The sequence below is a fragment of the Rhinolophus sinicus genome, chromosome 5 (genome assembly GCF_057876585.1).
Source record: "Rhinolophus sinicus isolate RSI-liver-muscle chromosome 5, RSI-T2T, whole genome shotgun sequence".
Lineage (NCBI taxonomy): Eukaryota > Metazoa > Chordata > Mammalia > Chiroptera > Rhinolophidae > Rhinolophus > Rhinolophus sinicus.
Genome location: NC_142505.1, coordinates 89,306,060 through 89,332,583, shown reverse-complemented (window position 1 = coordinate 89,332,583; position 26,524 = coordinate 89,306,060). Strand labels below are relative to the sequence as shown.

Below are 26,524 nucleotides of genomic sequence, written 5' to 3'. Positions count from 1 at the left end.
AGGACGTGGTCACAGTTACATTCTCAGAGGAACAACCTTTGGCCTCTTATGACACACACTTGTTTTCAGTTTTGAAAGTGATCACGCAGTGAGGGGCTATTTTTCAGAGTCTGAGGTGGTGAAGGGTCAGGAACACAGACATTAGAGGAAAGGTTGAGTGTTAGTCCAGAGAAAAGAGAACTCGGGTGTGGGGTCACTGCCTGCAGAGTTTGGAAGGATGCTGTGGAAGGGGTGGGAGGGAGCAATATTGGCTTGTGTGATCAAGGATCAATGATTTTTTTAAGCACTCATATGTCCCAGATACAGTACCAAATGTTTCCAGGCCTTGTTCCATTTCAACATCCCAGCAACCCTTGAGGTAGGGTTATTTCCAGAGTTTACCCACAAAAGAGGAAAGTGAGGTTTTAGAGAGATGAAGTGACTTTTTCAAACAAGGGCACACAGCTGATAAGTGCGGAGTCAGGATTTGAACTCAGGCACTTTGCAATGTGAATCTGCGCGCCTGACTTCACCCTGCCTCTAGCCCAGACCCTCTCCCAGGTCCAGTCCAACCTTGCTCCCTAGGTCCAATCCCGGACTCAGATGGGGTTTCAGGCAGTCCTCAGAGCTCAATATAAAGTTGCTTGCATTAAAAGCCGACCCTAAACATATGCCCATGTCTCAATCCTGCCCCCTGCCATGATCTCTGTGTCTTTAGTGGACCTCATCTTGGAGTCCCCAGGACCTGATACTTGAACCTCAACCCAAAGACCTGGACCCTACTGCCCACTCTGTGAGTTGGTCTTGATCTCTCTCCTGCCCAGATACTAGGAGATACCTGTCCTAAACTGCCCCCTTGGGGCTCTGATTGCCTACTAGGCACCCACTGCCTCCCCCCACGAGTGTCTGGGATAACGGTGCCTCCCAGACTCAAAACTCCTTCACCTGACTTGACCCTCTTCTAGGACGGGCAGCTGAATCTGTGTCCCCAGCCCCAGCTCTGCCCCATGGGAGAGGCCAGGACCTCAATCCCAACTGCGACACCAGCTTGTCTGGTGAAATGCCTACTGAAAGAGGTCCATAGTGGCTGGCTGCTGGTGAGATTTGTGTTTTTGTGTTTTTTTTTAGCTTACAGCTCTTGAGAGCTTCCTCTGTGCCAGGTGCTGAATTAATCATGCAAAGTGGATTCCCTCATACTCTCCAACAGCCCTGTGAGTAGTGAATAGAAGCTATGGTGGTCACTATTAACGCTCTGGTCTTTCCCCCAGGCCAGAGGCCCTGCTGATGTGCCCAGAAACCCTAAGACCCTAGAATCAAGACAAGCGGCTTCTTCCCTAGAAGGCCCACCCTCACTCCCCATCTCCCTGACCTGGGGCTCACTGCCCCTGAGCCAGGGCCAGATGCGTGCTGCTGAGGCACCATGGCTGTAAGGAGGGGACCCTCACTCCTCGCCCACAGCCTGACTCTGCTCTCACACAATGGTCCTGGGACCTCCTCTGTGTCTGTCTGCTCTGGACCCTGCAGGAACAGCCTCAGCTGGTCAAGACGAGGGATGGCTCAGCAGACTCTCATAGCCACTGACCCTGGAGTGTGACCCATTCAGCTGCTGTCTGCAGCTGAAGACACTTCCAAGAGTTCCACATCGGGAGAGCAGGACAGTCCCCTGACCCAGGGAAGGTGCAGCAGACCTGGTGATGGTCCCAATCTTCCCTGAGGGCTGGGCAGCCTGAGAGGCAGAGGTTCCTGGGAACCCTGTAGTTCTACTACCCAGTCCCTCCCTGCACCCGTAGCCACTGAGCAGCACATCAGTCATTGTCCAGTCGGAAAGAGAACCACTCTATTTGAACAGAAGAAATTTAATAGAGGGAGCAGGTTACACAGGTGAATGAAGAGCTGAGAAGCACCCCAGAGATTAACAACAGCAAAAAGACACTCCAATCTTTAGGCCGGAGGGTCATAGGGAAGAGACAGTGTTATTAGTGTCCAGTATCTGGTGCCACCTGACAGAAATGGGAAGCATAGCAGGGCCTGTCCAACAGAACCTGAGACCATGAAGGAGGGGCCACAGAGAACACCAGCCACAGGCGTAGAGGCTGCCTGAAGCTGAGCGGGAGACATACCTTGGATTCTCCCCACCTCCTTCCTGCCAGTGCTTCCCGTTGGCCAAACCCACCAGGAAACCAGAGGGCAAAGGAGCCTGGGAAATACAGTTCCCTAAAGTACAGAGCCGGGCGGGAATGACTGTGAGAGCAAGCAACCAAATGACCAACCTCTGGAAATGTGAGTTGCTCGGAAGTGGTGGCGGCAACTCCTATATCCACTCTGGTCCAAACTTTCTGGGGCTCAGGGCTATCACAAACCTGCAGCACTATTTAGAGCTCTTTCCACTCACAGTGCCCTAGGATGTCCAGATGCCTGATGCCTGAGGTGGGGAACCCAGAATGCCCCTGAGAAGTCCTAGAAACATGGGGGAGCTGCCTGAGACCTCAGTATTAACTGAATAGCAGCAGCTGGTGCTCACGAGCCCAGCCATTAAATCAGAGGCCAGGACAAACCTGGTCCCCCCTTTCTTTGCTCCCTAGCAAGGAACCTGGGGCCCCAAAGCTGCTGGGTCTCTTAGGAACACCCCGAGAAGATGTTCCTGGCTGCAAAGTATTGCTGTTCCAGTAGTATCACTATGCCTGATTATTACCTGAGTACCTGTCCAACATGTCTGGGTGTAGTGGGCAGTAGAAAGCCCTATGGCTGGAGAGAGGCAGGAGAACTTGGGGCGCTTGTGCCCATGAGCATTGTCTGGATGGGAAACATACCCACCCTGACCCAGCTGGCAGCACCAGGGATGGCAGAGGAGGGAGTCTCCCTGGAATGTCTTTGGGGTGTAACAGTCAACCCCAGCCAGGCCCTCAGGAGCCAGGATCAGGGGTCTTCATCTACACAGGGCAGTGGCCAGGCCCTGCCCTGTCAGCACCACCCCAGAGAAAGATAGGCCCTGAAAACCTCCTCCAAATGTCATGCCATCTCTTCTAACGTCGCCATAATAATGATAACTGTGTCTGTTGATCACTAATGAGCCAAATGCCAGGATAAGTGATTTTATATCAGTATCCCATTTAATCCTCAAAAGACCCTTGTAAGACAGGCACTATGGAGATCCTCATGGGTGAGTCAGAAAATATGGCCCACAATCTAATAAATGCTTGAGACAAAACAACAGTAACAATAGCATAAAAGGAAACAGTGCTCCCCAGAGAGGTAAGGAAAGGAAATTAATGTCTGATGAAGGAGTAAAATGCAGACACAGGAAGGGATTTCACAGGAAATATAAAGATGTGAAACTAGGGGTGGCCAGTTGGCTCAATTGGTTCTTAGAGCGCAGTGCTCATAACACCCAGGTCGCTGGTTCGATTCCCACATGGGCCAGTGAGCTGCGTCCTCCACAACTAGATTGAAAACAAGGACTTGACTTGGAACTGAGCTGCGCCCTCCAGAACTAGATTGAAAACAACGACTCCACAATTAGATTGAAAAAAAAAAAAAAAGCTTGACTTGGAGCTGATGGGTCCTGGAAAAACACACTCTTTCCCAATATTCCCCAATAAAAATTAAAAAATATAAAAAAAAGATGTGAATCTAATTCTTCAGAGGAGACCCTCCACCCAGGAAAGTCACCCTACACTCAGACAGATGCAAAGAGTGGGCTGTTGTAGCCCATACAATCTTCACACAGAAGACTTCACTTCAAAATTAAAACAAACAAAGCCCTCATTTCTGACTTCTCTTGAAAAAGTCAGAATGTCTGGCTCCACTGGGTCTTCATTCTGATGTGGCAACATAGATTGGAGTGAAGAAGCTGCTCCTTTAGACTGAGTATATGTGCTTGGGTCCAACACAGTCCCCACCACTCCCTAATGTCTTTCACCTGGCCCTTCCTCTCATTTGCACCACCTGCCCAGCACCAGTGGGCATTTCAGTTTGACTCCAGGGCGCCCCAGCCCCAGCTCTCCCTCAGCTGCATGGTGGGGCCCTGCTGCCACCTGGTGGTCATAGTTCATATATTCCCTCACTGTATAGTAGTGATTCTCCTGACGCAGCCATTCATGCTGATTGTTTTATTTACTCCTTTCATTCACCCAGTGAGAACAGGAATTGTACTCATTTTACAGATGACAAAACAGAAAAAACAAGTTCAGAAATTACTGATAAGGACACAGATGAACGAGAGAAGTGTTTTGATCAGGAGCGCCAAGATGGCGGAGTAGATAAACATGCTTGCCTCATCCTATGAACACATCAAAATTACAACTAAATTATAGAACAATCACCCTGGAGAACCATCTGAAGTCTAGCTGAACAGAAGTTTTACAACTAAGGATATAAGAAGAAGCCCCATCACAACTGGTAGGAGAGGCGGAGACACAAAACAAGTTGGCCCCAAATCTCCGTGTGGTGTATGAATATTGGGAGGGATATCTCAGTCACAGAGGTTCCCCATGGAGGAGCAAGGGACCCAGACTCACACCAGCTTCCCCAGCCTGGAGTACTAGTGCCGAAAAGAGGAGACCCCACAACATTTGACTGTGAAAAATGAGGGATTCCGACCATCTGGGTGGGGCAGAAGGCTGCAGGTAACCCAGATATCCTCTTAAAGGGCCCGCGCAAGCACTCACCTTGGGCTCTGGCGGAGGGACAGTGACTCTGGGGGCATTGGAGACATATGGGGAGCGGATGAGTTGTATTACTTCAGGGCGAAGACTGGAGGAATAGTCCCTATTTTTCTCTGTGTTGGGTCTTCCTTCTGTGCAGCCAGCAGGCAGGCGCCATATTTCCTGGGTTGAACCCGCCCCCACAGGCCAAGCCTGAATCTGATTGGCCTGATGAGCTCCACTGCTCCATCCTGCTGACTCACTAAGACCCTGCCTCACCCAACCTGTGTATCTGGAGGCTTTATCAGCGGCTGAAAACTTTATGGGAGCCAGCACGTGGCAGTAGGCCTCAGAGTGTCCTTGCTTTTTAAAGGGATACCCCAGACCTAGTACTGGTGGCAGCAGTCCTCAGTTCACAGTGTGGATTCTCCGACGCGCCTCCGGGTACAGCACAGGCAGCGACCAACTATGGATCACTTTGTAGCTCCTACCAGGTACTTACTTCCCAGCCAGTCATGTGCAGTGGCTGACCTGGGCCTGCACTGAAGCCCCTCCCAAGAGGCCCCAGAACCAACATACTTGGAGGTTGGCTTCAGACCGCAGCAGAGCACCACCCAACTGACCCCACAAGAGACCACATGAAGGGAAGTCTCAACAGGCACCAGAGCCTGCTGGGGTGAATCCCGCTTCCTGGGGCAAGCACCCCCCCCCCCCCGCCACAGCAGCCCATCAGCTGTGGTTGTGGCCAAACACCACAGCCAGTCAGCCTGAGGGTCAATACCACCCACTGAAATGGCAATAGCTATCAAGACTCACTTAGAACAGGAGGGCACACACAACCCACACAATGGACACTCCTGGAGCACCCAGCTCAGGTGACCAGGGACTCCTACTACATAAGGCCACCTGGCAAGCCTGGGAGACAGAGCAGTCTTACCTACTACATAGAAGCAAACACAGAGAGGCAGCCAAAATGAGGAAACAAAGAAATACGTCCCAAATGAAAGAACAGGAGAAAATTCCAGGAAAAGAACTAAACAAAATGGAGGCAAGCAGCCTACCAGATACAGAGTTCAAAATAATGGTTATAAGAATGTTCAAGGAACTTAGTGAGAACTTCAACAAAGAGATAACAAGCATAAAGAAGGATATAGAAACTGTAAAAAAGAACCAGTCAGAAGTGAGGAATACAATAACTGACATGAGGAATGCACTAAAAGGAATCATTAGCAGACTAGATGAAACAGAGGATTGAATCAGCGATTTGGAAAACAAGGTAGCAGAAAACACCCAGTCATAAGAGTGAAAAGAAAAAAGAATCCAGAAAAATGAGGCGAGTTTAAGAGATCTCTGGGAACATCAAGCATAACAACATTCACATCAGTAGGGGGTACCAGACGGAGAAGAGAGAAAGCAAGGGATTGAGAATCTATTTGAAGAAATAATGACTGAAAACTTTCCTAACCTGGCAAAGGAAATAGATATACAAGCCCAGGAAACAGAGAGTCCACCAAGAGATGAACCCAAACAGGCCAACACCAAGACACATTGTAATTAAAATCGCAAAGGTTAAAGATAAAGAGAAAATCCTAAAAGCACCAAGAGAAAAAGTTAGTTACCTACAAGGGTACTCCCATAAGGCTGTCAGCTGATTTATCAACAGCAACTTTGCAGGCTAGAGGGGATTGGCACAAAATATTCAAAGTGATGAAAAACAAGGACCTACAATCAAAAGTACTCTACCCAGGAAGGCTATCATTTAAAATTGAAGGACAAAAAAGAGCTTCTCAGACAAGAAAAAGCTAAAGGAATTCATCACAACCAAACCAGTATTACAAGGAATGTTAGAGGGACTTCTTTAAGATGGAAAAAAATAAAAAAGAAAAAAATATGAATAATAAAATGGCAATAACTGGAGTGGTTGGATGGCTTAGTTTGGTTAGAGCGCAAGCTCTTAACAGCAAGCTTGCTGGTTCAATTACCACATGGGATGGTGGGCTGCGCCCCCTGCAACTAAGATTGAAAACAGCGACTGGACTCGGAGCTGAGCTGCGCCCTCTACAACTAGATTGGAGGACAATGACTTGACTTGGAGCTGATGGGCCCTGGAGAAGCACACTGTTCCCCAATATTCCCCAATTTAAAAAAAAGCCAAATATAATAAAACTGCTAAAAATTAGAAAGGCAATAACTATCTATCAACAATTGTGTTCAATGTAACTGGGTTAAATGCTCCAATCAAAAAAATATGGTGGCTGAATGGATAAAAAACAAAACTCTGACATATGCTACCTACAAAATACTCACTTCAGATTGAAAGACACACAGACTGAAAGTAAAGGGATGGAAAAACTTATTTCATGAAAATGGAAATGAAAAAAAAAAAAAAAAAAGCTGGGGTAGCAATACTTATACCAGACAAAATAGACTAAAACAAACGCTATACCAAGAGACAAAGAAGGACCCAGTAATCCCACTTCAGAGTATTTTTCCAAAGAAACTCAAAATGCTGCTTAGAGGGGATGTGTACATCCATATGTTCATTGCAGCATTGTTTACAGTGGCCAAAATGTGGAGGCAGCCTGGGTGTCCGTCGATGGATGAATAGACAAAGAGGAGATGATACATATGACCATGAAAGGTAAACATTTTGAATAGATTCAGGACGTTGAGGCAACCATGACAGCACAACTAAAGACACTCATGAAAGAGGACTTCCAGAACTGCTTGAGAGAGTGGCAAACAATGGATAAGTGTGTTTGAAGTAAGGGGAAGTATTATGAGGGGGATTAATGGCAATGTGTCTTCTAGTAATAATTTTTTAAAATGTAAACATTCACCACAGTTTTTGATCGCACCTCGTATATACAATGGAATATTGCTTGGCTAGGGAAAGGAATGGGTTCTTACCATCTGCGGCAGCACGGATGGACCTGGATGGTATTGTGCTGAGTGGAGTATGTCAGACAGTGAAAGACAGATGCAATGTGATTACACTTATATGTGCAATCTAAAGAACAAAATAAACAAATGAAACAGAAACACATTCATAGAGAACATTTTGATGGTTGCAGATGGGAGGGGTGTTGGGGTGGTAGGTGAAAAAGGGGAAAGGATTAAAAAGTACAAATTGGTTGGTTGTTACACAGTAGTCATGGGGATGTAGGGTTATAGTCATATAATAAGGATTGTAGTCAATAATATTGTAATAACTATGTATGGTGTCAGATGTGTACTCGATTTGTTGGTGTGATAGATGGGAGGGGGTTGGGAAGGCTGAAAAAAGTGAACGGATTAAAAAGTACAAACTGGTAGTTACAAAATAATCATAGGGATGTAAAGTAAAGCATAGGAAATGTAGCCAATACTATGGTAATAATTATGTGTAGTGCCAGGTGGGTACTAGACTCGTTAGGGGGATCACTTCTTAAATTATATAAATTTCTAACCACATGCTGCATACCTGAAATTGAATGTCAACTGTAACTGAAAAATTAAAAAGGGGGGGAGGTGAAGGGCAATAAGTGGTCCAATTTTCCAGGTATAGAACAAATAAGTCATGGGGATGTAATGCACAGCAGAGGGAATAGAGTCAATAATACTGTGATAGCGTGGTACAGTATCAGATGGTTGCTGGACTTATCACGGTGATCACTTCTTTAGGTATATAAATGTTGAATAACTATGGTGTACATCTGAAACTAATATAATATTGTATGCTAACTATATTTTTAATAAAAATCTTTTTCAAATGCAAAGAAAAAAAAAGAAAGAAAAAGAAAACAGTTGAGCAAGGTTAAGTGAATGGATTGTTCAAGATCCTAGCTCCTAGCGATGTTACCAGGAGTGGAAACTGGCTCTTTCCTTTACCCCACCCAGTCCGGGATGTATTAGTCTCTTCCCTGCCACCGCAGGCCCTAACATGATTCTTTACTCTAGAAGTTAGGTCCTGGTGGAGGGAGCCAGTGACTCCTTGAGATAAGTCAGAACTCTGCAATGAGTACTTTGGGGGCTGAGGGGGGAGAACAGGGGAGGCTGGGGACCCTCATCAAACTCTTTCACATGCAGAAATCACGGTAAGAGCATTTGCTACTTGCCTATGATGTCAAGTCGGTCTTGAACTCAGGTTTTCCAAGGCCAAGTGCCAGCCACTTTTCACACCACCACACTGCCTCCCCAGGCCTGCAAAGGCCTCTCTTTCCCCCTTTGCTTTCCCTAATCCTAACATGGCCCAGCACCTGCCCCTCCTCCTCCAGGAAACCTCCTTAACCACCTCAGTCCTCCCCCCACCTCCCAAATTTCCTTCTTGTATCCTGCCCTGTGGTGCCAGGTAACTGCTTGAAGATTGTATGTCTTGCCTCTCCAGCTAGCCGGGAGATTCCTCAGGGGCAGGGCTTCCATGTTCCCATCCCCTCTGGGATGTTTATCTGAACAATATGTATAGAACATCTATTACTTAGGGCACATGACAGATGCTTAGGGAGATTCCAGGATGAACCAGAGCTTGCATCCTAAGATAGAAGCTCTGGACAAGTTACTCCCCTGCTTCAAACCTTTTAGTGCCCCCCCACCCCCTTCAGAATACAACCCAAAGCTCCTTACTGTGCTGACCTCTCTAAACCATCTCTCACGGCACCCACCACCCCTACACGATACCCTGTGTTCTAGCTCTACAGCATTTCTGTTCCCCGACAAATCCTATGAGTACTTGCCTTTACCACTGGGCCTTTGCACATGCCCTCCCTTTCAACATCACCTAATGCTAGTTACCCATCAGGTCTCAGCTTGGACGTCACTTCTTTCAGGAAATCTTCCTTAGCTGGCCCTTTGCCTATGCTCCAGTGGCACCTGTTCTTGCCCCCTCCTGACACTTACACTGCCTCTGACTGTTCACTTGTCTCCTTTACCAGACGGTGGGCTTTGGGAGAACAGAGCCCCCTTCTGTGATTTCTTGCTGTATCCGCAGCAGTGAAGACCAACTCCTAGAGGCGCCAAGGGTGTGCCGTAGACACTCCTTAAATGAACACATCGATGAATGAGGGCCATTTTTATGTGTAGCAGGTGTTCAGTGAACAAATGTCACACTGGGGTATCTGACTATCCAGCGGTTAGAGTGACACAGATTCCAGAGACACTTTCTTCTTTGAAGTCCTTTATTCATATCAGTTATTCACCAACTAGTTCACCTCAGTTATTCACCAAGCTAGAGCCCATCATATTAACAAAAAATTCACTCATCTTTCCTTTCATACTGTAATCTTGTCCTCATGTCCAAAATTGGGCCCCAAATTTTAAAGAGGTCTCATTCCACTGCTGGAAGCAAGGAGCACCCCTATGAAACAGTCTTCAACTCCTAAAAGTCTAGTTTGGTTCCTAGACAAATACCTTAGCAGGTTCGATATGTGACAGCCTAACGGTGAAATAAACAAGACAGTGCAATGGTTCTAGGCATTTTGGGGGGGAAAGGCACGTTATACAGAGTCCCCTGGAGAACATTCAGGCCATTCTCCATCTTCTCAATATGTATTTTCTCACCCTTCAGAGACTTTTAATCTCATCCCCTGGTCCACAAGAAACCGTAACCCATGTGCTACTGAATACATTTTTATTTTCCCTTCACGGGATAGATTTGGTTCCAAGTGTAATTCAGTTTTCTCACTTCTGCCTACAGGAACATCCAATTTTGTTCAGGTCCCTTTTAATGGCACTTAATAAATATACATTCTGGGACCTGACAGAACAGGCTGTCCTATTTCAAACCACCTCTAAAGCTGCCTGTTCGAAACATGAGCTAGTACAAAGCTGAGATGGGGCATGTCCTGCTTATAGCTTGTGGCCATTTCTGATCCCCAATTCTCTCTTGTCCACCACTGCATGTATGGGCAGAGGTCCCCAACCCTGGCCACACATTAAGCCTCTGGAGAGCTTTCTGAGCTCCTGAGGCTCAGGCCACAGCCCAAATGACATCAGAATCTCCGGTGGGGTCCTGGCATACTTGAGAGCAGCCCAGGTGACTGCAGTAAAGAGCCATGTTGAGAAACTCTGAGCAAGGTAGGGATCTAGCACACCGCAGGCTCTCGGTAAGTATTGTGGAACCACAAGTGGATTTCTTATTTTAATATCTGCTCCCTTATGCTTCCTATTTGTATCAGAAATCTGAGCAGGAAAGGAAAATGAGTCAAAAGCATCTGTAAAGTGAATTTGGGGCTGGGAAAGGGGTTACGGGGACTGAGTTTCTCTAGCATTATGCAGTCTTCATGCTTTCACAAGCCCAGAGGAGGTGAGTTACAGACTGTCTGATGCAGACATGTCTATATTTCTTAAATGCCCTCTAAACATCAGAACTTACAGTTACAAGAACATAGAGATGTCTTGGACGTAAGTCTTAACTGCCAGCTACTTTTACGCACGCTCTAACTTGGGTTGGTTCCAAAATTTGTCATTTGTATTAAAGATCATGCTGGACCCCTTTGCTCTTCTGTGAACCTCGCGATCTTAGCCCCAAGTGACAACCTCGAGATGACCATTGAACAGCAGCTGCACCCAAAATTGCCCCAATGGGTCAGTCTTTCTTGAACAGGAGCTGTTTTGAATGGCTTCCATTTCCAGGTTCTAGAAAGGGATGATAATAGGTTTGATCTCACCAAATTCGAGAGTTTGGCTCCCTAGACTGCAGTACTGAGAAGGCTGCTGCAGCAGAACCCGGGCTGGTGGGAATGGACACCACGTTGAGGAACGACATCTGCCACAGGCATGGAATGGGAAGTGGAGCATGGATGCAAATGCTGGGGCCACTTCCCAAACATCCTGCTACTGAGGATAATTTACATGTGTATACATTTCACAATTTGCAAGGAGCTGCCTGCCACATCTTTCACCTCCTGCCATTCTCACCACGGCTCTGTGAGCTAGGTCTTTGTGGGTGGGAGAACTGAGTCGTGTCCTATGTCTAAGGTCCCACAGCCAACTGACATCATGACCATTGTTGCCTCCAGGCCCTTGGCGGCCTCCTGAAACTACTGGGGGTTCTCCTGGCTCCCCTTCTTCCATAACCAGGAAACCAAGCCATTACCTAATCTCCCCCACCCACCAGGCTTGTCATCACCTGCTATCATCGCTGTGATTTGCATGCCGCTTTGTCCCCTAATCCAGAGAACACAGCAGCAGAGTACAACTGCTGCCAACAGCCTCATACACCCCAACTAATCATCCTCAACATCCCTTTTCCCCTGGAACAGGCTCTGAATGTTCCTACACACATTCCAGAACTGTGACTTGGTCATACCCACTCCCAGGCCCAGGCAAGAGTCTCCTGGGAACCTCTCCACTGCCCCGACAAGCCGTCGCTCCCCTGCTACAGAGGGCTTCTGGAGTTCACTGCCCAAGATAACTCAGCTCCCAGTATGGAGAGGTAAAAGATGACTGCTGCCTCCTGATACCACATGCACTGTAGAAAGTGAACTGTCAGGCCAGGCAGCTCCAGGATTCTCTAGCGCCCCTCACCGCCACCACACAGCACACAGGTAACATTCACCTGGGTGACCCACTCCACAAGCAGGCCCAGATGGGGGGCACAGGTAAGACTGGCCATTAGCTATGGCAAGTCCTTACCAACCTGGCCTGCCATCTAGGATGTTGACTTCAGGTTGGAATGAACTCTTTATAAAGATAGCAAAACGGGTCCCAGCTAGAGCTTTCGTGAAGGCCCGCCCATCTCTTCTGTCTGCCTTCTGGGTGCCCTTCCCCCCACCATGGCTTGATCTCTCCTTCCACCCCAGCTTGTCTTCCCTCCTTGGGTCACAGCCTCTAAGCCTCCCCATCCTTTGGCCACAGGGCTCTAAGGCAGGCACCCTAGGAGGGCAGACTCCAGCCCCAAGGAGCTGGGCTTGGGGCCCTGGCCAGGAAGCCGGAAGGCACGTAGCCCCTCTGTCCGTTCACTTCCACGAGGCTCCATTCTGGGTTCCCCTTCTTGTCGTGGGCCTCCAGGACAGTCACGGGCTGGCCGGCCTGCAGACTCACTTCATGGCTGCTTCTGGCCACAAAGGGGTACACTGCTACCACCTGAAACACACGAGGAGTGACACAGAAACGGTGAGGGTGGCCAGACAGACAGACCCAACCCGGAGAAGCTATTTATCATGACCCCTCCCAGCCAACTCGGTCCCATTGCTGGCCAGTCGTCGCCTCCCACGTGCATCCTTTGTGCGGAAGACAACAGCTGCTTCTGCTGCTTCCATCACTAAAACCTACTACGTGACAGGCTCTGTTCTAGCACTTTGCCTGGTTTTGATTTTCACAATTCTGTAACTCTACTGGCCCCATTTTTTGGATTAGGAGATTGAGACTGAGAAGTCAAGGAACTTAGCCAAAATCACACAGGTAGTTTTTTAAATGTGTTCACAAGGCTGTACAACTATCACTACTGTCTAATTCCAGAACACGTTCATCAGCCGCCCCCAAAAAACCCCACACCAGTTACCAGTCACATCCCATTCCCCCGCCCCCCCAGCCCCTGCCAACCACGGATTTACTTTCTGTCTCTAGGCATTTGCCGATTCTGGACACTTCATACAATCCGCAGCCTTCTGTGTCTAACTACACGTGGCAGCATGTATCAGCACTTCCTTTCTCCAGGTCCCACCCCTGGCCAGGACACTGGTGTGGCCACTGAGCAAGGCCCTGGCCTCCCAGGGTTTGGCCTCTCTGGACAAGAGGAAAATCAAAGCCCATTCTAGGTATCCATTAGAAGGCAAGCCTCCCCCCTCACCAGACTCACCTGGGTCCCAGTTGAGACAGTGGGGCAGGGAGCTGGGGGGGGCTCTGGTGTTAGATGTCGGGTGTCCTCTGGAGGCCCCGCCTGCCCTCTGAGCTTCTCCTCAGCAGGGACGACATGGTACAGCTCCAGTTTCCCAGCTGGCACGTACCCTCGATGTCCTACAGGACATGCAGACCGTTATCTGGCTATGGGCCCCGTTCTCCATCCCTTTTTAGTGATAGAGTAAGTCTACACCATTTATGAATATCAATGTACCAAGGCAGCTTATTGGCACTCCAGAGGGCCCGAAACGGACGTCTAGGAACCTCCCAAACCCACCCCCCACCCTGCATCATCTCTGCCTTCTGCTTGCACAGCCCCAGTGACAGGGAGCTCATTCCCTATGGAGGCAGCCCACTCCGTTTTGAACACCTCTGACAGAGAAGAAGTTCTTCCGTTGACTGGGATGAAACTGCTTTCCTGCCACTAGAGGGGAAGGGACATGGGTCCCCTTCCCCTCTAGTGGCAGCCCTGGGCCAGGCTGCTGCCTCGCACCAGGACAGCCTTTCCCAGGAGGTGAAAATTGCCTTGTTCTTCTTCAATGTCCCCAGATCCTTCTCACGTCACAACTACTCCAGGGCTGTTCTGGTTGCTCTCGTTATGAACGGCTTCCGCTTCCCGAGAGCGCACTCGGGGCCAGAACTGGCAGTGATTATCTGGTCTTCACATCACCTCTGGTCAGTATTGTCGTTTCTATTTTACTGGAGAGCCAGCCCAGCTCTGAGAGGCTCCGTAACCTCCCAGATCATGCGATTGGAAAAGTGGCAGAGTTGGGATCCACACCCAGGCCCTTTGACCCCAGGGGTCTTGCGTGAACCCCCATTCAGCTGTTTTTCAACGTGAATCATGATTTCTGCTGGATTAAGTACTGTCTTCTTAATGTTTTAATAGACTCACTTTTTAAAACTTGTCTTGTACTTTACAATATGAATAAAATCATGAGTTTATGTACTACTTATATTTTTTCCAATACACATTAAAATCCTTAAGAAACAATCGTAATGATAAACTGTCCGAAGGAGGGGAAACTGTCAGTAGATCCCCTCCTAACAATCTTGTGTAACCCTCATCCCGTGGCTCACATGCCATGTCTGGAACACACTCTGCTGGGCCATCTCCTCCTGGATTCATGCTGCCACTTGCCTCCTGCCCAGTTACACTGGGGCACCCAAACCTGAGCAGCACACCCCTAGGGTGTAACCCGTGTAGGGGGAACAAGATAACACCAGAATTGAGACGTCTGTCCATGTAGCCGGGATCCAAGCAACCCTTCTCTGTCAATCTCCATCTTTCAGGGTGTTGCTGAGTCCTGTCCGCCCTAATGGTCTACGAGGTTCTCGAGGTAAGGCCCTTGTCTTCCTTGCACAGCGCCCAGCACACAGTAGGTGCTTCATAACGGATGTTGCAATGAAAGACTCAACTCCTCTTTCTGGCATTTCATGCCCCACACTAAGCTGGCTGTGCCCTTAGCCCTGCATTTTCCCGTGCTCATTCCCATCCTGGATTTGCACTGCCAGAGCGCATGAGGGTGCCCATGTCGCCCCACTAGTGGCTTTCCCAGAGGGAGGGGACGAGTCCAGGAAGTCCCACGTACCCCCGGTGTCCACCAGCCAGCGGGTGCTGTTCCCTTTGGTGTCCTTGTTTTGAAGGAGGGCCACGATTTGGCCCCGCAGCAGCGTCAGGTCCAGGGTCCCTGTCCCGCTGAGGTTGCTTGTCACCTGGTACAGCTTTCCTGGTCCATACTTGCTCAGGAGAGCCTGCACCTGGCGTTCAGCCCCTGGAAGGAGTGGCTGGGAAGAGGAGAGACAGAGAAAGACAGGTGCTTGAGTTAGCGTGTCTAAACTGGGCCAGTGTTTGCCCTCATGCTGAGCGCCAGGAGTCCTGGGCAGACACCACCCTACCCATCCCTGAGGGGCCCGTCCCGACGGGGACAGTAGTCCCTCACCAACAGATATCTGGACTGGGTGAGAAACACATGCTCAGTATCCAAAGGCATCTCAGAAGAAACCTGTATTTTAGCCTCTAAAATCCCTTCCAGGTCTAAACTACTGGGGTTTTCTACAATTCTAATTCGGGTTCTAAGATTGCTCGGTTACAGATCTCCAGGACAGGGCCCTAAATTCTGCCCGTACCCCCAAGCTACGTTATCCCCCAGGAAAATGCCTTGCGGAGGTCTTCAACCCCATTAGATTGTGAGCTTCACGCAGGCACCAGACTTCCTCATCCGGCATCTCAGCCAGCACAGGACAGACCCAGGTAGACCCTCCCACACAGGTGAAGGAAGGAAATGCTGTTTTCAGTCCACAAATATTTATTGGGCACCTACTGTTTGCCAGGCATGGTAAGCCTTGTGAATGGTGTGGCAGAAACATAGGAAAGAGCTTTGCCCTGATGGAAACTGCCATCTAGTTAGGAAGAACGATTCTCTCAGTGGTGCTTTCAAGCTCATCTAAAAAATCTCCTGACAGGACCTTTGTTTCTTCATTCACTGCTTCCAGCAAAAGAATCAACAAGAAGGGACTAAGGGTTGAGTGTCCCCTTTTTGAAAAACAAAGAAGAAACTAAAAATGTTGAATATAGATTTACTATATAGTCTCTTTCTCTTACTACATATATAGATGTGTATACATTCCCCATGTTCTACACTGTTAGTTGTTTCTGGGTGGGGAGGTGTTGGGTTTACGGAGGTAGACAGAGGTGCCCTTCAGGGACATGTGGGCACAGACTGTGCTGTACCCATACTCCAGTGGATTCACTGGGCAGGATCGAGAACCAGGAAAACCTGATGTTTCAAACAGGCCCTTAAATGGCAATGTGGAGACAGGCCAGCTTTTGTTCCAGACCAGAGGTATTTACCTGAGCATAAAAGCCAGTCAGGTAGCAAACACGTGCCTTCTTCCCCAAGTCTGGCAGCCCCTCCCTGTGCAGAGAACACCGGCACTCCCTGGACGGACCGGGGGGTGGGGGGGGGACAGGGGGAGGCATGTGAAGATATCACTGGGATTGCTCCTGTCCTGGAGGCCACCTCACTTCTATGGGTTCTGTACCCTTAGCCAAAGAAGTCAGGAATTTAGAGGAGTGGGGGGAGGGTGTGTGTGCGCGTGCATCATGGGTACACGGGGCAGGGAGAGGGGAGAAGGGGTCTCTTCTCTTCCTACCAATTTGTAAAATACACTGGGATTGTTATGTTCCCATTTGTTTCTTCTTTTTGTTTTTTTCCAGTCTTTTTTCTACACTCAGCATGGATTGCTTTTCCAATAAGAAAACTGTTATTTTGAGTAGAGAGGAGGTTCCCATGACTCACTTCAGGAACAGCTCTGTTCATTTTCTGCATCCTTCCTTTCCCCAAGTTGAAGGGCCTATGTCAAACACATCCTGTTCCCCCTTCGCGACCTCTGCTGGGGCAGCCTAAGTGTGGGGGAGGTGGTGGGGACAGCTATGGCCCCAGGAACAGACTTGTATCTCTCATGGTCTTGGACGTCCTCTGCACTCTGGCCAGGTGTGAAGCCTACCTGTATCTGCCCATCAATGCTGGGCTCCTGTGCTTGTCTCTGTGTGTCTCTGGGCCCCCTTCTCCCTTCTGGGGAAACTTGGGGCTGTCTCCTAACCCTTAACTTCACATCTCACATGTGACTGAATACAGTTTCAGTTTTCTCAAATCCAGGTTTGTCATATTCTAGGAGCCCCTTTTCCCTTCGGCTACTTCAGTTACTTTTAAAACATACACTACCTGGGTACCCACCTGTTCCTTATATTTTAGATAAAAATACTTCACCAAAAAAGGCATTTGGCCAGCCAAAGTTTTGTAAACCATATTGTGGCTGAAATCCTGTCTTTTGCAATTAAAAATTCTTTGGCATACAAACTTCTAGTTATAAAATAAATAAGTCATGGGAATACAATGTACAGTACAGGGAATATACTCAATAATATTATAACTTTGTGCAGTGACAGATGTTCTTATCATGGTGATTGTATCGTAAAGTATACAAATGTTGACTATACCTGAAACTAACATAATATGTCAACTATACTTTAATTAAAACAAAATTCCATAGTGAAAAGAACATTTAAATGACTTCTTATTCAAACATTTCGTTCATCCTGAATGCTGGCTGGTATTGGAAGCAGGTTCAGTGAGAAGGTGGCGAGGAAACAGTAAATTTTGGTGAAAAATTTGAAGAAGTTCTAGGTTTTTGGAGTTAATGTCACTATGCCTAATTTCGCTTACTATTAAAATGTTTGAGTTTTCTTATTCTCGACCCGTATGGCTCTTATGTTTGGCTCTTATGCTTATGGTCATGAAGAGGATGTGTGTATGGGTGTGTGAATCCCACCAGACCCCTCTCTCCCAGCTCACAGAAAGAAAGGAGAGAGGGAAAAGGAGAACGTTTCTGTGGGTAACAGGAAACACTGGGAAAAGGGAGAGGAAATAGGAGATTGAGCCTTGCCCCACTGGCAGGTGACGGACTGGACAGTCTTTGTGGGGGAAAGGGGGACACTCACTTGTATGGTGGGAGGTGGCAGCACTTTCTCGAAGTTCTCTTGAAAGGAGCGAAGCTGGTGACCAGCCTGGCCTAGTGCATCCTCCAGCAGCTTCCTGAAGGCTGGCTCAGAGAGCTGGCAGTGGGGCAGCTGGGTGGGGACAGACAGTGTCTCATCAGAGCCTTCTTCGAGGGACAGGGAGCAGGGAGCCCCTGGCAGCCCACACGCTAGCCCCAGGTGTGCTAAGATGAGCCTTTTTGTCTTGGTCAGCTGGCCTTTTTGTCTCCCTACTGCCCCCCTTTCCTTTGAGAAAGTGTCCTTTGCTGACGTTCTATAGAATCGCCCATCATGGGGCTCTGGGCACAGAGCTGGCAGTCGTGGTGTCCCTGCTATCCACCGTGATCGATCCAAGGATTGGACAGGGGGCCTGAGCAAGACCAATGGGAACCTCCCGTCAGATGCATCATGTGACGTCTGGGAACTAGAGGTCACTCTTCCTTTGGGTTCTGAGATTAAAGATAAATACTTGGAGCTATTGGGAGCCATCTTTCCCACTGTGCACAAAAAGGCCTGCCTGAGAAGAAAGCCAACCCAGGGAGAGAAACAGAACTAGGGATGGAATGAAAGTCAGAGCCCTGACATTATCTGTACTGTATGCAGCTGGGCCTCAGGCTTGATCCCCTCGTGGCGTCCCAGTTATACAAGTCCATACATTCTTCTTTGTGCCTCAGCTGGTTTGGAACCCCAAGCGTTCTGAGTAACACTCCATCCGGAGACTCAGGCATCTCCTGCACTCTCATCAGACAGCCTAGGAGGGAGTGAGACCCCACAGCGAACAGAGATGGGTCCTGTCTGCTTGTCACCAAATCCACTGCTCTCCTGCTCTTGGTTCTGATTTAAAGCCTGCCCCCCTCCCCCCAATGAAAACAGACTGAGGTTCTCCCTGCAGGCCTTTCCCAGGCTCCACAGGACAAGTCCAGGTGAATGGGCCATGGGCGACCAACAAGGAAAGTGGCATCAATCACTAAAGGCCCTAACATTACACATTACAGGACCACCCAAGAAAGGCCCTCTAAGCTTTTATAAAGTTGATCTTCCCCCTGGCATCCTGTAACACTACCCAGTCCTGCACGCTCCAGCCTAAATACAAGAGGGTCTGGCAGCCCTGGAGAAAAAACTGGATAACGGGAGGAGAGCAAAAAGATCATCTAATCGGATTTACCCTCTGCTTTCAGGAAAGAGAAATGTTTCTTATTGCAGATGGTTCAGGCCTAATTCAATTCAAAAAGAGTGTCTGAGACAGAATTCTGTACTAAATGCTGTGAGGGCGAAAAAGGAGAAAAGCCAATAGTCTCAACCCCCCTCAATGAGGAGAAACAGCTTCATCCATCACCCCAGCAAAAGGCAGGCTCTCAGAAGTGCTTAGCTGAAGCACATCCTAAGGTTGCTGGAGTGTAGCGGATGGGGAGATGGAATCTTCCATCTGGGAGAGGGGAATTCTGAAAGCTTCGTGGAGAGACTCGTTTGCCTGTCACATATTTGGGGAATTCCTATCACATGACATACACTGTGAAAGGCATGGGGAGGGGCATCCAGACCCAAGAAGGAGTCTGTGCTCAGGAACCATTGTGATATGCTGGACATGGGGGCTACAGGCATAAAGTGGGACTACACCCCAGAAAGGTAGTGGAGGGGGCACACATCAGAGGAATTTTCACGCAAAGAACTGGATGGGAAAGCTGCACTGGGAACATGAAGCACAGAAGGCACCATGTGGTACGAGGCGTACTGAAACCGCTCTCAAGGTTGGACCCACAGGCCACTCAACTCTGATTTGACATCAGAGAGGGATATGAAAGCACCTAAGCATTCTTTCATATATTGATCCCAGCCTTCCAAACTCCAAAATCAAAGTTTGCACTTGGAGGTTTGTGTAACCCTCTTTGCAAGCTCCTCTTACAGGCTGTTGAGCATTCAGTCCGGAGCCCAGGCTCTGGAGCTGAATTGTCAGGGTTCACATCTCACTATTAGCTGTGTGGCCTTGGGAAAACTGCTTAACCTCTCTGTGCCTCAGCGGCCTTTTGAATAAGGATAATAATAAAACTTAGGTTGTTTGAGGAGTGAGATAGATAATGCACAGAAGGAACTCCAAACAGATACATAGTAAGTGTTCACGAGGAGGCGGCTGCTAGAAATAGTGATAGGAGCAGGAACATTTACCCCTGACTGCATACAAGGGACCTAATCTCTGCCACCAACTTCTAATGCACTCCAGGGAACGGCCCTTCAAGGTCTGCTATTTTCCCAGCCAAGCCTCCTCTGCTTCTGAGTTCCAGAGCCAGGCAATGACCTGGAGTCCCAGTTCTATCGTTGCTTTCATGGTCTGATTCCATTATTGGAAGGAGAACAGGCATGAGGATATCCAGAAGGTCCCCATAACCTCCTCCTAAGTACCCGATGACCCGTTTGGAAAACCCAACCTCCATCTCATCCCAGAGGAAGGGGCTTGGAGGCCTTGTCTCGCTATTCCCCAGAGGCGCCTGAGTCCCAGAGGCCTTACCTGGGCCAAGCTGCCCTCTGCCTTCTGCAGCACTTGCTCTGCAAGGTCCCTCTGCAGAGCCATGAACGTACGCAGGATCTGGCCCAGCCACTGCACGGCCAGCTGGTTAAACTGCGGGAGCTCAGCCACTAGCAGGGAGTTGAGTGCCTGGTATGTGTGCCGGGCCTCATTCTCCTCACAGGTCACACTGCCCACCTCCAACAGCTTTTCTTCCAGCCGCTCAAAGTCCAGTAGTTTGTCCAGACGCTTCTTGATCAGGTTCTGAGGGCCAGCCAAGGCTTTGGCCAGGCTGCACAGTGGCTGCCATACCAGGCCTTCCAGCCGCTGCTTCTATGAGGAGAGGTAGGCTTGGGAGTCCGGGAAAGAGGTGGCAGAGGGTGGGCAATGGGGAAAGGGCTTTAGGTAGCCAGGCAGGCAGGCCTGGGCTCCAGTCCTACCCCCACTGACTAGCTATGACCTCCAACATGTTATCTAACCTTTCTGGGACTCAATGTACCCCTCTGAAAAATGGGGACAATGCAGGCAATGAGGTTAGCAGAGTGCCTGGCGCGGAACAGGTATTCAATATGCCACTTCTTAATATTGTTACTTTGCACAGACCTTAAAAAAGATTCTGTATAGAGTGGGTGGTCAAAAGCATAGCCTTTGGGACTCAGATCCCAGCTTGCCATTGACCATCTAAATAACCTGGGCAGTCACTCTCTCTGAGCCTCAGCTCTCATCTGCGGAATGGAACTATTAATAGTATCTACTCCGTAAGCCATGCCGTGAGGATTAAATGTGGTGAAGAATGTAAAGGGCTTAGCCCAGTGCCTGGCAGACAGTGAGGCTCAGTAAACATTAGCGGGGGCTATTTTTATCAGTAAAATGCACTAATAATAATCTCTGCCCTGTTGACTACCCAGGGCGGTTATATGGATGTGACAATCGTGCGAAGGGCCTGACATCTAAATATTATTCTTACAGGCTCTGTCACCTGCCCAACACGGAAAGAGGCAAGCAGAAGTCCCACTCACAAACTCAGGGAAGGCGTGGAGCTGAAGGTCTCTTGCCAGGTTGCGGTACTGCACCACAGCGCCCCCGGGGATGTCCAGATCCCATTCCTGCGGCTGGAAGCGGAAGAAAGCCTGGACCCGGGCAAATGAGAGACAGTCAACCTGTCATGGTTATCTCACACCTGAATCCCCCTCTACCTTATGCCCGGAGAGGCTGTCCAGACTGTCTGTATGCCCGCCGTGACAGGGAAGCATATAGCCTATTCTACCCTTGGACAACTTGGCTGATTCGAAAGTTCTTCGTTAGACTACATCAGTATCTTTCTCCCTATCCCAGCACTTCGCAGTCTTCACACATTTGCATACCTCCTTTGTGACTTTTTTTTGCCATATCCATAGTCCACATGTTTTTTCCCCCACATGTTTTATTAATACTTTTCTTTGTATCAACTAAGCATTCCTATTTAAATCAATGCATTAAAACAAACAAACAAACGAACCACAAACAACCTTCTGACACTACCATAAAGGGAAAAGCAGTCATCACTGCCATAAATAGGCACGTAAGAATGATTGCTATAAATACAAAGTCGTTAAGCCCTGTCTGGGTGTCACTGCCCGCTGAAGGCTGCCAGCCCAAGACTGGCCCTGCCTGTGTCAAAGCCATGCCAGCCAAAGAGGCTTTTCCTGGACTCAGAGGATTAACAGAGGGAGTCACTTTCTCGCTCTGGGATTCCATGTCAACACTGTATCTCCTGTAAGTCCTGAGTCTAGGGAAATGCAGCCTGAAAGCTTCCAAATATGCTTCCTCTCCTGAAAAGCCAGATGTGTCTCTCATGTGCCTCCGGGTTCTCTCTGTCAAGGCCCCTCCATTCTTGCTCCTGACGTGGCTCTGAGTGTTTTCCCCTTCCAGCTCCTTGTATTGCTCAGATCCTTCTGAGGGTGGAGCAGGAACAAGCAGGGAGATGTGCCAACTCAGAGAAATATGAAACTGCCACCTCCCTCCTTGTACATACTTCCGATAACGCCACCCCAAGTCCAATGATCCAAACAGCCCATTTCATCTGACTGAGACGGTTTGCGCAAATGGACACGACCGAGAATAAAACCACGTAAAAGGGACAGTGGGTAGAATGAGTCAGCACTGATGACAAGAATGAGAGAGGGATTTTGGCACAAGAAAAGTGACGTGCTAGATGGGAATGCAACCTGCTATTCCTGTGGGCTGAATTCAATGCGTAGAAATGTATTTTCTTGGGCCTGCACAACATTTAAATGTTTGTTTCATTAGTTGTTCACATGGATACATATGAGATTTCACCTAAAAGTCTGAATTCCTAGTTTTCCTTAAAATCAGAACTGGCTGCGCTGGGCCCACATACCCACACAGCAACAACTTTCGAGTCAAGAAATAACTGCCCCTTTAGATTTTACTCATTCATTCGTTTATTCAGTCATGCAAATCCCCAGTATTAGTACTTACTTAACTACCAAAAAAGTCTCATAAATAGACGTTAGGCTTTGTTGACCTGCACACTTCAGTCAGTAATATTACCTGCCTGGCCCCTTGCAGCCCCTGAGTTGACACGCCATCTCTGCTCCGGGGCTGGTCTGAGGGATCTCACCCCAGTGAGAATTTGGCCCCTGCCCAGTGAGAACCCTACCATGAGACCTCAATGGGCTCAGAAGCTGCCCCTCTCTGATGACCGATGGGCTAAGGAAAGCTTCCCAATGGGCCCTCTTCTGGCCTGCAGCCAGCCACTGGATGACCTTTTCCACTTGGTTCCTGCAGCTGGTGCCTTTGTCAGATTGTCCGAGGGGTCCCGAATACCTACCCCCTGCCCAGGGAACGCAGCTCAGCCCCGCCCATTATAAACTGCAGGATCCTCACCTCCAGATTATCCAGGTAAGCGGCCACGTTGTTTTTCAGCTCTGACACGCACAGCGAGACCCACTGGAACCTCTCTTCTAAATCATCAAATTCCTTATCTTCCGTCTGAGAGTAAAGTAATGCTTGTGAGGGCTGAGAATATCCACATGGGGCAGTGTGCACCCCGTACCTAGGCCCCAAGTCTTCACTGGGGGACCACCTTTCCACAGACCCGCCCACCAGAGCCAGTCCCTCCAGCCCCAAAGGTGAGTGGGACAGTGAAAGGAATGACTGCGGCTTAGTGGCTTTGTACTCCGACCATAGAATTAGGCACATGCGCATATGAGTCCACAGGAACGCATGAGTCCTGGTTCACTCGCTACCTAGCTGTGTGACCTTGGGCAAGTGTGCTACCCTCTCTAAGCCTCTCATCTTCAAAACAGGAGTAATGAAAACACCTAGGGGTGGCTGGTTAGCTCAGTGGGTTAGAGCGTGGTGCTCATAACACTAAGGTTGCCGGTTCGATCCCTGCATGGGCCACTGTGAGCTACGCCCTCCTTAAAAAAAAAAAGACTGAAATAAAAATATTCATAAAAAACAAACAAAACAATTACTTCATTGTGTGGATCAAGTAATGCCTGGTTCACAGTAAGTACTTGATCGACCTGAGCTGCTACTGGTAACTATTCAAGGCTGGTTCCATGCCCAGACCCAGCGATTACTTCTCCTATCTGGGTAAAGAGGCCTCACAGAGAGAGTAGCATAAGGTACAGTGGAGAAAGCCCTATCCTGGCTCCTCAGAATCAAGTGAGGTGCCAACCCTGCCTCTTCCTGGCTACTAGTGCTGAAACGTCACTTTGCTCCCTTAGCCTCAGTTTCCTTATCTCTGAAAGCAGTCTAAGCCCCCTGGCTCACCCACGGCACAGTCTTGCTTGCCCCTTGGGATGGATGGGATGTGACCCTTCTTCCCACTCAGGCTCACCCTGGGCACGAGCCCTGCCTCCTGTTTCAGCAGCTGGCCCAGCCGAGTGGTCTTCTTGGATAGGGTGTGTGTGTTGATGCGGGCCAGTCGCTCCCGGAGGGTCAGCTGCTCCACTTTGCTGTACTTGGAGGCTGCACCAACAGAGAGGGAGGGCATGGGGATGGAAGCTGACCCAGGAATGTAGGCGTCCCTGACACCTGGCTAGGCACCCTGTTGGGCCCTCTTTTCAAACATCAGGGTCACACCCATTAGAAGGGCGAGTCACCAAGGACAAGCACAGGGCCAGACCCTCACTCCGAGGTATGAGCCGTGCCTGAAGAGATTCCTGCCTGCTTGACTTGACAAGTTACCACTTCTTGGGCCTCCAGTTCCTCCTCTGTGAATGAGGCCAGCCAGCTCGAAGGACTGCTGGGAGGATTACATAAGATGACCCTGAAAATACTTTGTAAATAAGAACCCAAGCAAGAGGTGATTTGCCTGAGGTCCCTCAGTCGCTGTTAGCCTGGCCAGGCTGGGACCATACTTTCCCATTGCTGGCTCAGAGCTTTCTACTGATTGTCTAACCCAGGCCTGAGTTTGAAACCTGGCTCTGCCCCGTACCAGCTCTGTGATCTGGAGCAAATGACTGAAGCTTTCATTTTACTCGAGTGTGAAATGAGGCTGTGTCAGTGCCAACCTCAGAGGACTACTGTAAGGGTCAAACAAGATAATGAATGAAAAATGTGTCACAGCCCTTAATAAACATTAGCTAAATGATCACTATTATACTTCCTCAGTTGTGCAAATGAGCTTCTCTCTACTTTGCACACTGCTTCATTTTCTAAACCTTTCTGTTTTATCAACCTAAGGCAGGATCTCTACTTACCACCCTCCCCCCCACCCCCCGTCAAGGTGTATACACAGCCTGTTGCCTCCCCAGTATTCATTTCTCCTTCACAGTACACCAGCCATGTGGTTAGGATGGGATTGACCTCACTTTATAGTTCAAGGGGTGGGTGCTGAATGGTATAAACCAATCCACATAATCCCATCCTCTGGCCACAGGGATTGGTTCAAAGAAAAGTATATATAACCCAAGCCTCGGCCAATCAGCTTATGGTATTTCCCTAACCATGGTGATTGGTTCAGGGTGAGCATATGACCCAAGCAGGTGATATCAGAGTGAAACTCCAATTTCATATTCATGGCTAAAGGGAGAAAGGCTCTGTCTTATCTTGGAGGCTGTGGTATGCAGATGTGAGTCTTGGAACAGCAACAGCCATTTACTACTATGAGGGAGGGCAGCCTGAAGATGAAGGTGACACACAGTAAAGAGCAGATGAGAATTACAGGGAACTGAGCCAGCACCTTGATCAAACCCTACCTGAAGACCACTTACCTCTGGACTTGTGGTGACATGAGCTACTACATCCCCTTTATTGGTGAAGCCAATTTGAGATTAGCTTTTTTAATAAGTGGAAGTATGCTCACTAGTGTATCTTCTAAATTTTCCAAGTCCTTACCCACTTCCTTGCGCCTCTTGTACTCATTAATGTTGTTGTTCACGTCCTGGAGGGCAGAGGTAGCCCTCTGAAGGACAGGGTAGGCACTGGCATCAGGCAGTGTGTTCTCCAGAATTTTCTGCAGCAGCAGTGGGTACTTGGTAATCCTTTGTATAGGGATTACCAGTAAGAAACTGAGGCCTGAGGGTCCAGCTTGCGGCCTGAGGGAGAAGGCTGGTGTTAGGCAGATAAAATTCACCCTTTTGGACACCAGGGGGCCTGGGCTCTAGTTCCAGCTCTGCTGTTGAACTCATTGAGTGATCTCAGGCAAGTCACCTCCTTCTGTGGTTTCTCAGTTTCCTCATCTGTAATTTGTAAGGTCTAGAGGGTTAGACAGACGCTGTTCCTTCTCCTCTTACCCCCTTCCTGGGCCTTGGTTCCTCATCTGTACCAAACCCAATGGTCAGTGCTCTGCCCTCAGCTTACTTGCTCACTCAACAGCAGACACAGCTGACCATGCCCTCTTTTTCGAAACATTTTCTTCTTTTGGCCCCAGAGACACCCTTTGTCCTACTTCTCGTACTCCACAGGCCACTCTCGTGGCCAACTCCACTGTCCTTTCTTCAGTGCTGGAGCGCTCAAGGCCTCCTCTCCTCCACTCTCTGAGCGACCTCATTTAGTCTTACGCATCCCAAACCCAAATCTCCACTTACA

At 48.9% G+C, this 26,524-nt stretch overlaps 1 protein-coding gene across 4 annotated transcripts in view; it reads right to left on the bottom strand.

Annotated features, from left to right (window-relative positions):
* Nucleotides 1-9,757: 9,757 nt before the first annotated feature.
* ARHGEF37 (Rho guanine nucleotide exchange factor 37) overlaps nucleotides 9,758-26,524 on the bottom strand; it is a 36,165-nt gene continuing 19,398 nt past the window's right edge. For 3 of the 4 annotated variants that reach the window (XM_074313745.2, XM_074313744.2, XM_074313743.2), the window contains 9 exons: nucleotides 25,832-26,031; nucleotides 24,330-24,460; nucleotides 23,369-23,473; nucleotides 21,499-21,609; nucleotides 20,483-20,812; nucleotides 17,944-18,072; nucleotides 15,032-15,227; nucleotides 13,399-13,556; nucleotides 9,758-12,683 (listed from right to left, as the gene is read on the bottom strand). In XM_074313745.2, the coding sequence (XP_074169846.2) occupies nucleotides 12,474-12,683; nucleotides 13,399-13,556; nucleotides 15,032-15,227; nucleotides 17,944-18,072; nucleotides 20,483-20,812; nucleotides 21,499-21,609; nucleotides 23,369-23,473; nucleotides 24,330-24,460; nucleotides 25,832-26,031 (1,570 nt within the window). In that variant the 3' untranslated portion in view covers nucleotides 9,758-12,473. The remainder of the gene's footprint in view (nucleotides 12,684-13,398; nucleotides 13,557-15,031; nucleotides 15,228-17,943; nucleotides 18,073-20,482; nucleotides 20,813-21,498; nucleotides 21,610-23,368; nucleotides 23,474-24,329; nucleotides 24,461-25,831; nucleotides 26,032-26,524) is intronic. The other variant, XM_074313747.2, reaches the window with a different exon arrangement.